This window comes from Chionomys nivalis, chromosome 1 (genome assembly GCF_950005125.1).
Source record: "Chionomys nivalis chromosome 1, mChiNiv1.1, whole genome shotgun sequence".
In the NCBI taxonomy this organism is placed as follows: domain Eukaryota; kingdom Metazoa; phylum Chordata; class Mammalia; order Rodentia; family Cricetidae; genus Chionomys; species Chionomys nivalis.
The window spans coordinates 29245493-29257732 of NC_080086.1; the positions used below are offsets into that span (position 1 = coordinate 29245493).

Here is a 12240-nt window from a genome sequence, read left to right on the forward strand (position 1 = left end):
CTTTCTCTGCCTGCCACGCTTGGCTCACATTTGTACTAAATCAGTGTTGTAAATTCATGGGGGAAATGCCGCTGCATGGTGCACCCAAACGTCAAGTATCTTTGCCATAGTTGTTGACAAGAGCTACCCACATTCCAGAAACCCTCAGAACTGAACACTCACTGATACACAGAAGAAACTTCACAACAAGATTATATAGGTATATAGGCAATCTGACCAAGAAGTAACGAATTCTAGAAGACCAAATAAGGTTATCTGAAACAATGAGGATATTGACACTTGTCTAGGACTTTGGATTAAGCCTTCACGTGGAATTTCAATGTGTGTGTGTGTTATTAGGGACTCAAGATAGGGTCTCGTGCATGCCGCACAAGAGCTCTAACATTGAGCTATATCCCAACCCACTTTTTCACTTCTGAGACAGCATCTTATTAAGTTGCCTAGGCAAGCTTGAACTTGTGATCCTCCTGCCCCAGCCTTTCAATAGTTGGGATTACAGATCCATGCCACCAGACCTGCATTAGGTTTGTTTTATTTTGTAGTTCTGCAGATTGAACATATGGCCCTCTACCACAGACCTACATCCCCACTCCCCCAAATTAGGGCTTCAGAGCAGCATATCATTCATAAATTTGAACATTCATTAAAAGAAAAAGTTTGACCAAGTGCTATGGCTTGAAGTCTTGTTGGTGGCATACATAGTGAGAACTATATTGGGATTATCTGTGTGTTTAAGGCTGCATTTAATATGCATACTTTTTGATGCCAGTAGACGTTAACACACACAACCATACAGCAAACAAATACCACTGGACAATAACACCAACTGGGCAGTCAAGAGGAAGGCTAAAGAAATTGACATTTGGGCTGGCGAGATGGCTCAACAGTTAAGAGCATTGCCTGCTCTTCTGAAGGTCCTGAGCTCAATTCCCAGCAACCACATGGTGGCTCACAACCATCTGTAATGAGATCTGGTGCCCTCTTCTGGCCTGCAGGCATATATGCAGACAGAATATTGTATACTTAATAAATATTAAAAAAAAAAAAAAAAGAAATTGACATTTAAAGTTGCGATCCTATTGAGCCGAGGGGTGGAGACTACAGGTCTTATAGTTTTCCATAGACAGTTTCATAATAAGCACTAGCACGAGGTTTATCTTTCGAGAGCAGCTGGCCTGGGGCCTAGGCTCAGCATGAATTGAAGTGCAGTTCACAGTCAGGTGACCAAAAACCAATCTGGCTCAGAAGGCAGAGTGGTTGTCTCTTTAAGATGAGATGGAAAGTTACATGAATTAGAACCCTGCATATTTAGTCCTACTCTCCACACTTTTCAGTCAAGAGCTCCTGATATTTTTTTTTTTCAAAGAAACAGGTTAGTTAACTTCTTGTTGCCTGCAAGATGTAGGGCTCTCAGCAGCTACTCCAGTACCACACCCTCCTGTCTGCTGCCATGCTCTCTGTCATGATAATGGACTGAATCTCTGAAGCTGTTATCAGCATGAAGCACAGTTCAGTTTTCACTAGTGGTGCTTGCTACGTCTCTATAAAGGGAGTTAAGATCCCTGGACTTCAATACCCCTCAAACCAAAAAGAGAACAACCTTTGGAAACCCAAGTACAAACAAACCTACATCTCAAAGAAAAGTCTCAATAGTTGGTAAAAGTTTCTTCCATGTATACAGTGGGAGACCCTCATACCTGGCCTCACATCGTGGCAGCCTCGGTGTGGCTAATAGACTGCATCAAGTTGTTTTTAGACTACACCATCATATGCTATGAACTTTTATGAACTCAGAGCTGCAGTCGGAACTGTAGATGCGTCCAAGCTGGTTTCATTAGCAGCAGAAAACAAAGCCTAAATGAACTGATTGCAAGACTGGAGTAAGAAAGAGCTAAAGAACCAAATCATCTGACATCACTGAGGAAACTGAAAACTTCCTTGCAAGTAGATGCTCAAATATAAAGCATACATGAACAGATTTGAGCTTAATCCATCCAATGTAGACCAGAAATTGACTGGTCCTGATGAAGAAATTGGTAGACTAGAACTAGGATGGGAAACAGTAAGAAAGGAGAATGCTCGACTACAGAATATTGCTGATAACCAAAAGTACTCAGTTGTAGACACTGAGAAAATAAGACATGAAAAACCGAACTGTAGCAGACCACTAATAAATTAACTAAAGACCTAGAGGCTACACAACAACAAATATGGATCGAGGAATAACAATTTGCCAGAGGCAAAGAAACAACTGAAGTACAGTTGGCAGAATACCACACAAGCTGGCTAGAAAATTAAAGCTTATTCCCAAAGAAGCTGAGAATTCCAAAGGTTATGACTTTGAAAATTAATTTAATCCTGAAGCTGGTATCAAATGCCTTGTCAAATACAGAGATCAAGTGTAAGTACCTCTCCAAGAACTCTTGAATAAAACCAAAGAAATTAATAAATCTCTAAATAAAAAGATTGGTCTGGAGGATGCTTTAAAACAACTGAACACCATAAAGACAGAGCAAAAGTGTGAGGATGCTGAAGAGGGTGGTGAACGAGGGCCTCAGTGAAGTCATGGATGAGTTACGGGCTGTCCAGGTGGAATACCAACTAGTTGTACTAACCTCAATTGAAGAAAGAAGAAAAGTGAGAAATAGCGTACAGTGTCTTTTAGAGTTGATGTACCTACACATGTAGGTCTTTGGAAAAACAGATTGCTAAAACTAACAGAGAATATGAAAGAATGCATGTCTGAAAATCTGAAAATGTCTGCTATTGGGAAATATCAGAGAAGACTGTAGAGAACTGAAGAGTAACGCTGCTGCTCTAGTTAAGGCTCCTGGTGAATGAAGATAAAGTAATGGTGACTATCTTGTATCTTATAGACACAACATTAGCCCACAACTATGCTAACTTGGTAGATTAACTTTTCAGGCGTAACAGACCAGTTATTATAGTACATTAGTAAAGAAACAAACAAAAAAATCCCGCAGGGCTGGGGTTGGGGGAGACATATCTACCCATAAACCTTCTAAAAGGCTCTACTTTTCTTTCTGAATTTTTTATTTCTTTTAGATTCTAAGGTTTCCAAGTTATGAATAAATCTGATAAAGGTTTAAGTCTAACACTAAATCAAAGATTGCTTCCAATTATGCACAGTGATGTTCTCCTGGGGACTAGAGAGTCAGCATACTGACAAGGTCACAGTAACCAATGGATACAATCCTAGTCCAAGAGTGGACCTTTAAGACGTCCTTACATACTACTTTCTAATCATTACATCTTGCATAATCAGCATTTCCTACCCAAGACTCTAAATGAGATTATCAGCATCTGCTGAATACACTAGAAGAGAAGAGCTGGACGAAAAGTGAGAACAAAAGCTCTTGTCCAGCTCAAGTGGGTGAGGGTGATGGGCTCACAGAAGAGCAGCATTGTATTGTTCTGGCTGCTCCAAGGTACCTAGCATTTAAAGACCAATAAAAGTTGGGAACTTATAGGACTAGCCCCTGTAAGGACTAGAAACCACCAAATTCCCACAAAGGACACAACAGGCTCTTCTCACAGTGTTAGAACTTAATACAGTCGTTCCATCTTCTATTTAATTTCTTAATAAACCAAGGGATAAAGGAACTCACCAATTCCTTGCTCCCCAATATTGTTCACAGCATTGCTTTAGAAACAGGAAGAAGAGGTGAGGATGCACTCAGCTTAGTGACCTCTAGTTTTAGCACCTTGAAAGAGGTCTGATGGTTGCAGCATTCCTAGTGAAGAAGTTTCAGGCCTCTGCTGTAGTGGCAGGCACAGAAGCAGCAGCAGGACCAAGCTGGCTCTTATTAGCTCAAAAGCAGACCAGAGCCACTGAACGAATCTGATTTCTTTACTCTTCTAATTCTAAAGTCAAGCATGTAGGTGTTGGGCCTCTGAATCAGCTGACTGTAAAACACCAACTACAACAAGCTTGTTGGAGAGAAAGCTGCATGTATGCATGTGCTCTACTTGGAGACTCTGTGTGGGTCAGCACCACCAGCAGGTGGTAACCAGTACGTCTATCAGCGGTGTGCAAGGGTCCAATCATCTCTACAATTTGGATGTTTCCTATTTCTTTCCCTTCCCTCCTCACATATTTGGCAGACTATTCTACATTTACTGGGAATGCTGGGACTTGAGAAAAGTCTTCCATTGACCCCACCCACACCTAAACTTCTAAGAATCTGGGCGGATTAATATTTATAAAATATAGAGATCTCCATACCCCAAAGCATACTGTAAAATTATATTCTTTTAAAGAGACTTGCAACTCCAGGGCATTTCCCTTGGTTTATTCTGTGTGGGGTATTCAAAATTTTAAACATAGGTCCTAACTTTGGTGATATCTCAGCTACAATAAAATACAGAAGGCTAAAGCAGAGAGAATCCAGTGTAATTCACTTCTAAATCCATAGTAACGTAATTTAATACTGTAAAATTGTTTCCTATCACAGAACAACAAATAATTTCCAAGAACTAGCCCTTGACAGCTACTTTAAATCAACACGACCGACTCACAGTACTATGATTCTCTTAGAATGAATAAAAACTATACATACTGAAATAGACCTAAATTAAAATTTAAATCTATAGGATACACTTTCCTTATTCAAACCTGTGCAATATCTTTATTGAGACTAACATATATAACAAACCTGAGTAGTCACTTTCACAAAACAATTTGTGCTAGAAAGCGTGCGATGCCTTCTAGACCACTGGCCTAAGAGGCCCATGAAGAAGCCACTTCATCTTGTAATAACTGGAGAGCCCAAGTTCCTGGTTTACAACTATCTGGTGGGGTTGGTGGGAAAATCAGGAAGAGACATGCTTTCCCAGACCCAGAACTTGGGCCAGAGGGAGAGCAGTCTGCCCTCTGGCTGAAACACCCAGTAGGCCACAAGACAGAACCTGCCAACCACTGAGAAAAGAATGCTGAGGAGGACAAATGCAGTAAGCAGTCTCTGAGGTTGGCTGGAAACAAGCTAGTGACATACATAAGCTGACACCTTTCAGATCTTTTCAAAGTTCCACAAGCACACAGTGTGACCTGACTATACATAGACAGAGACTACTCCAGTACTGTGTGCTACAGCTGGGGAAGGACTCCCAGCTCCTCCATGTGCCCACCTGACTGTCCCACTCTATATACAATACATTCACCCGAAAAAAAAAAAATTAAAGGAGGCAACAAGAAAATTCTGTAAACTGGCCCCAGCTCAAAAACATTAATACTACAAGTAGTCCCTTCCCCAAATATATACCTGAGATTAGCTGCTCATGAATATTTAAAAGCACCACTGCATCCTTACATGTACCCTCCACCCAAGTTTAAAGTGATTTTCCCTGAACAAGAGTCTTGAGATTTGGAGAAGCCAGCAAGAACTCCAGGCACACTTGCTCTTGCTAAGGACGTCAACTATGCAGGTGATCCCAGCCAAGGGCCCTGTGTCAGTCATTTACAAAGTGTGTATCTAAAGCCCGGGAGTTCAAGCTCTGAGGATGGTATGCTTCACAGAAGAGGTGGAGGAGGACGGCAGAACAGAGGTGTACAACAATCATTCCTCCAAAGCCTCCAAGACCTGTATGTCTTCATGTGCAGCTGTCCATTCCCTTGGGGATTTCCTCCTTGGACTAGCTCTGAAAAGTAATAAAAAATATTAAATTACATCAACTGGCTAAAAATAACTAAGTAGGTAGGAAAAAAAAAACCACAAAGGCTTGCTTATACTGCTAGTTACCCCAACAAGCTATCCTAAGTCCTGGATCTCCTATTTGGACCCAGGCCCTGGTGCTTAGTAGTTGGTGGGGGGAACAAAAATGAAATTAAAAATACTCAGTGTAGTTGTGCATTTGTAAACCTAGCACTTGGAAGATGAAGGCAAGAGGACCAGAAGTTTAAGGTTACATAAGTGAATTTGCCCCCAAAACAAACAAAAACCACCAACCAAAATTCACCCCCCAACAAGTATAACTCAGGAATAATTAGAGTTCTCAGCTAGGATTCATGAATCCCTGAGACATAATCTCCAACATCATAAAAACCCATGAACAACATAAAACTATTTAGCTCCTACTAAAAATAAACAATAACTCCTAGTCTCAGAATAACGAGGTCAGGCACAGGTTGAACACCCAGACTTCTTTCTTTTAAGACAGGGTTTCCTTTGGCCTGGAGTGATAGTTCAGCGGTTGCTCTTCAGAGGACCAGCATCACTCACATGGCAGCTCACAATGATCTATAACTCCCTCTAAAGCCAGGCTGGCCTCAAAGTCATGAGAACTGCCTGCCTCTGTCTCCCAAGTACTGGGGTTAAAGGCATGCACCACTACACACCCCTGAAAGAAAAAAAAAAAAAAACTTTTTAAGCCTAGATATAACAAAAAGAGTCATTTTCTGTGGCATTTTGGCCTTCAAGTTTTAGATTAAACCAACCAGTAAATTCTATGCAAATATCCCAACATCAAGAAATCTGAATTCTGAAGTACCTTGGGGCCCAATCTGCATTATTCTTTATGCCTGCAGAGCAAGGAAATGCTCTAGTTTTTAGTAACTCTTACCTGATCCAGAGGAAGTGTTGGGGGCTTATGTGGTGGCAACTGTTCCGGTGACACTGTAGGTGCCGGGGTCTTTGGGAATAAGGACTGTGACTGGACTGGATGCATGTGCATTCTACAGTCAGAAGAAAGGAACAGCTAAGTGTTAGTGAGGACCAAATAGAAGAACAGGTACTTGAGTTACAAAGGCAGTGCTGTAATCAATTAGCTGGTAAATTTGGAATCATCAATACTAGAACAAAATGGAACAAGCTTCCTGGGGTGATGTTTTTACCAAAGCCAAGTATACCACAGCATAAACACAGGGGTCAATGAACCAAACCCAACATTAGGTCTGGAGAACTGGCCTGAACTCTGAGAAAGAAGACAAAAACAGTAAAAATTTGTATAGAGATTAAACATACAAAATAAGCAAGTAAATAAATACTGAGCCTAGACTAGATCTTGAAGCAGAAAGAAATCAAAAGAGAAAAAAACAAATCTCTAAAAGATATTCCAAGGACACAGAGGTAGTTTAAGGATAAGTAAGTGACCGTCCTGTTTCTCCTTTGGTGTGGGACCTCCACTTTGAGACTGTGCTGCAGGGCAGTGTCCTGAGGCTCAGAATCATAAGGTACTTAATGGCTGCTATGTAAGTTCCAGCAGTTTAAGTGACCCAGCCACAGAAGAAGGTAATGAGCCAAGAGCTAGCACAGACAAGAATATAAACCATGAGAGTTAATAAGAAGCCTGAGCTGAGCTAATGGGCCAATCAATTTATAATTAATGTAGACATCCGTGTGATTTCTTTGGGACTTAACGATTGCGGGAACCATGCAAGAAAGAAAGAAACCTCATACAACAAATGGCACCCACGTGGACAACTGTATCCACATAAAACCTGAGAGAGTTTGGGAAGTTATTCTAGACAGAAAAGAATAGAGTTAAGCATGACTTATTGAAAGCAGCACTTTCTCAGGTGGGCTCTGCTTGCTATAGGCAAGCGCTCTCATTTAAGAGAGGCTTCCTGACTCAGCATTAGCTGCAAAACCCTGCAGCTCTTTTAAAAAGTCCTACCACAAAACAAATGGTGTTGATGAAAAGCTGGCCCAATGCTTTTTGGTGGCGGCAGGGACCTTGAAACGCCATAGAGTTGTGGCAATAAACATGGCTACCGCTGATACCTCTGCTATGAGGTTGAAATCTCAGAATGGGCTGGATCCAGCTGTCAAAGCCACGGCTTTAAATCCTAGCCATATTGCCTAGCAAATTAAAGACTCATGGTCAAAAAAAGAGAGATATACAGTAAAGAGAGATTCAAAGACAAAAAAAAAAAAAAAAAAAACAAAACCAAACCTCTAAATGGTTTACAGTATGTTCAAAATATATGCAGGCTTGGGAGAGAAAAAGGTTAAAGTCCTAAAAAGAAAAAAGAGAGTAGTTGGGAGTGGTGGTATATACCTTTAATCCTAACATTTGGGAGACAAAGGCAGGCAGACCCCTGTGAATTCAAGGTGTGGTGGTATACATCTTTAATCCCAACACTTGGGAGGCAGAGGTGGCAGATCTCTGTAAGTTCAAGGACAACCTGGTTTACAGAGTGAATTCCAGGATAGGCAAACATACACAGAGAAACCCTGTCTCAAAAAGTCAAAAATTAAAAATAAAAGAAATAGAGGTTAAAATAAAGCCACGTAAAGATAAAAGTACACAGAGAGTCTGGATACTGTATGTTATGTTCTCTTTGAATTGTTTGAATGCTGAGAAAGGAGGAAGCAATAGCTGCTAAAAGATATCTGCTTATAGCCGGGCGGTGGTGGTGCACGCCTTTAATCCCAGCACTTGGGAGGCAGAGGCAGGTGGATCTCTGTGAGTTCGAGACCAGCCTGGTCTACAAGAGCTAGTTCTAGGACAGGCTCCAAAACCACAGAGAAACCCTGTCTCGAAGAAGAAAAAAAAACAAACCACGATATCTGCTTATAAATGCTGCTGAATTAATACAAGATAGGTATTTTGAAAATACCTTGACTTCAAAATTAAAGATGTTTTGCTTTCGTTTCCACAGAAAATGAGAGGCTATGGATTTATTCCGAGTTAAGAAAAATCAGGTTTGATCAAGGAAGGCCATCTGAGAAATCTCCGGTAGAAACAAATTGCCCAGATGTCTGAGTTCTACATCCAGAACAGATTCAAAATGCTGCCTGAGATGATCAAGCATCATAGGATACTCCAGCCAGGACTTGATCATAATTCTAAATTTTCTTTAGGTCCCTATAAGATTATCAGTGCCCCCAACCTACAGGAAGTAGCCTGGAAAACTATGCCCTTCTTTCTCCCATGGTTCCACTTTCCCAAAAGATGGACAATGGGTATTTTCCTTTGTTTAGAATGTTGGTTACAAGTTGTTATGGCTAATGGTCAGGAGAAAAGCTAAATAAAGGATATTATATTCAGGAAAAAGAAAAAGGTAAAGAAAAACAACCAAACACAAGCAGTTACTTAGAAATGTACAGAATCGGGCTGGAGAGATGGCTCAGAGGTTAAGAGCACTGACTGCTCTTCCAAAGGTCCTGAGTTCAATTCCCAGCAACCACATGGGGACTCCCAACCATTTGTAGTGAGATCTGGGGCCCTTTCCTGGTGCTGCAAGCAGAATACTGTACACATAATAAATAAATGTTTAAAAAAAAAAAAAAAAAAGAAATGTACAGAATCAGTTGGCAAGCTGAAGAGTGGTGCACTTGGGTGGAAGTGGCTGGTGGATCTCTGAGTTTGAGGCCAGCTGGTGTATATATGGAGTTCTAGGCCACAGTTATACAATAAGACCCTGTCTCATAAAGCAAAAACAAGCTGCAATGGTGGCACGCACCTATTATTCCGAGCATTTGGGAGACAGAGGCAATCAGACCTCTGTGAATTCAGAGGCCACTAGGGTCTACATTGAGAATTCCAGACTGAGAGCTACACAGATGGATGCTGTCAAACAAAACAACTACACCATCTTCCCCAAATTAAAACAGTAGGGAAAATGTAAAACATGAGAGTGAGTGACGGGCACACACCTAGGCACTAGGGAGGCTGAGACAAGAAGACTGAGTTTCAGGCCAGATCGGGATACCAAACAAAATCTTGTTTCAAATAAGCAGACAAAAACAACCACAAAAGTAAAAATGAGGAGAGCTTTTGATGGGATGGCAGGGGCACAACCAGCTTTTAAATTAAATGGCATAATGATGAGGCTTTATTATATATGTTTTTTTTTTTGGGAAAAATTATTTATTTATTATGTATACAAGTGTTCTGCCTGCATGCCCGAAGGCACCAAATCTTATTACAGATGGTTGTGAGTCATCATATGGTTGCTGGGAACTGAATTCAGGACCTCTGGGAAAGCAGCTAGTGTTCTTAACTGCCGAGCCATCTCTCCAGCTTGGCTTTACAATCTTTTAAGTAACTTTACTAGACTATCCTCCTCTTCTCTCTCACATCTTGCTGACATTAATCATGACTTGTTCTACCTTAAAAAAACAAAACAAAACAAAACAAACCCAACAACAGGGGAGGAATTAGGTAAGAAGTTAAAAAGGCAAACTTTAACGACATATATTTAGGCTTCCTAAGGCAGACTCTCTTTACCCTGGTCAGTGCCAAGTTAACTAAACAGCAATGCTGACCAGACAGCCCACAGTTTTCCAGATAGGCCAGGCACAGTGCCGCACACCTGTAAATCCAGTTCTTAGGAGGCTGAGGCAGGATAGTTCCCAACAGTTTGAGGCTAGCATGGGCTACACTGTGATCATTCACTTCAAAAACAAACCCCTTAATCTATTTTTTAAAATAATGAACCATCTAATCATTTAAATACTAATTCATAGAGCATGTAACTTTTTGAGTTAGCTATCTACCACCAGTGCAAATGTTGATTCATTTTTACCAGGGGAAGAAAACGGAAAAGACCAAAAAGTCTAATCTCTATTAAGTCATAATTTTTTATTTTATTTTATTTTTTTTGGTTTTTCGAGACAGGGTTTCTCTGTGGCTTTGGAGCCTGTCCTGGAACTAGCTCTGTAGACCAGGCTGGTCTCGAACTCACAGAGATCTGCCTGCCTCTGCCTCCCGAGTGCTGGGATTAAAGGTGTGCGCCACCATCGCCCAGCTTCACATCCTTTCTTTATCTTGGACAATTGTCTTTATTCCTAAAGCCACTGTTATTTTTTTCAGAGAAATTTAATGCAATCTTACCCCGATGGTCTGTGCATTTCTTGGAAAGGGCCTCTTATTCCGCTTCCAGTGCCAGTCTGCTCCATCACTGTAGACTGAAAGTGACCTAAGCCCTCTTCCTGACAGCGATAGAGGGGGCCCTCTGGAGAGAGGCCATTGGGCTGGGTGGCCACCGAATGGGGAGGTGGATGGGCAGCCACAGGGGATGGGTATGCCCTGGGCTGGTAATGACTGGCAGGACGCTGAGGAGTGTACGGAGACCCTGTCTGCAGCATCACACTGTGGGGTGGGAAAGCAGGTGAACCAAAAGTCATTCCTGAATTCAGAGGTGGAGTTCCATAAAGATACTCATTGGTAGACAGTGAGCTCTGCCGCTTGGTAGCTGCATTATGGTTGTCCAGATCTAGAAATTCTTTGGGACTCTCTGGTCTCTCCACAGATTCATCCAGCTTTTCTTCCTCTGGACCAGGATTCTGTCCATCAGACAGGACAACCTTAGCAGCCACTGCATCCATTTGAGTTGGAGAAGTTAAGGCAGCATTTAGTGTCTCACAACTTTGCAGAGTAGTAGACAAGGCATTCTTATCTGAGAAGAGGGGGCGTGGAGGGTGACTCCCTTGGGGTCCACCTGGGCTTCTCTGGGAAGGGAGAGATCTCTGCCAATCAGGAAAGCCCTGTGGACCTGTGTAGTAAGGAGTCCGCTGATAAGGGTGGTAGGGAGGCTGAGAAGACTGCTGGTAGGCATACCTCATTCCCTGCTGGGCGCGGTATTGGGGAAAGAGTCCAGGATGGGGACTATTAGGCTGGAAGCCCCTGGGAGAGAAGGGCTGAGGGTGTGATCCTGGGGACTTTCCTCCCATCACAGAGCCCAAGCCTTGCAGACCTGGATTCATATGGTAATGTGCAGCTGAATTAGAGTATTCTAGGCCAGGCATGTACAAGGGAGAAAACTGATTTACACTGCCTGTCATCAAATTGGGATCTGTGCAAGGGGGTGTAGTTGCATTCTGTCCTGTACATGGCATGGTTTCCTGCAGTGTTTTACCCCTGGGGCAGAGTGGTTTTTCTGAACTACTGCCACCAAGGCCCTTCCCCTCTGACCTACAAGGAGATGCTTCATCAACAACCCCATTTTCGGGTAGAGTTCCCCTGTCTGCCACGATGGAGAGGTCTCTCAAACAACCTTGCACAGTTGGGCTGGTGTAGCTATTGTCCAAAGGCCAAGCGTTCTTGCTCTTTGATGCTTTATAGTTGTCTGCAGTTTCTGAAGTATCACTTTTGAGTTCTGGGCCCTCTGTTTCCCTTTCTTGTGGTGAGCTTTGCCTGGTACAATTGGCTTGCAGGGGAGGTGTTGGGTGAGGTAGCTGTTTGAGGTATACCCCCTCTGAAGCACAAGCATTTGCTGTTTTCTCTTCGGGCCCAGGCAAAGGTTCTGCTGGGGAGGAAAAGAACCAAACAGTAAAT

General features: G+C 42.2%; 1 protein-coding gene and 1 pseudogene across 4 annotated transcripts in view; one reads left to right on the top strand and one right to left on the bottom strand.

Moving 5' to 3' along the window:
* The first annotated feature begins 65 nt into the window (after positions 1-65).
* Positions 66-2884, top strand: LOC130870644 (kinetochore protein NDC80 homolog; annotated as a pseudogene).
* Positions 2885-3585: 701 nt separating this feature from the next.
* The window catches only part of LOC130880726 (chromatin remodeling regulator CECR2), a 123980-nt gene continuing 115325 nt past the window's right edge, over positions 3586-12240 (bottom strand). For 3 of the 4 annotated variants that reach the window (XM_057779933.1, XM_057779925.1, XM_057779907.1), the window contains 3 exons: positions 10798-12211; positions 6580-6691; positions 3586-5658 (listed from right to left, as the gene is read on the bottom strand). In XM_057779933.1, coding sequence (XP_057635916.1) covers positions 5653-5658; positions 6580-6691; positions 10798-12211 — 1532 coding nt within the window. In that variant the 3' untranslated portion in view covers positions 3586-5652. The remainder of the gene's footprint in view (positions 5659-6579; positions 6692-10797; positions 12212-12240) is intronic. The other variant, XM_057779916.1, reaches the window with a different exon arrangement.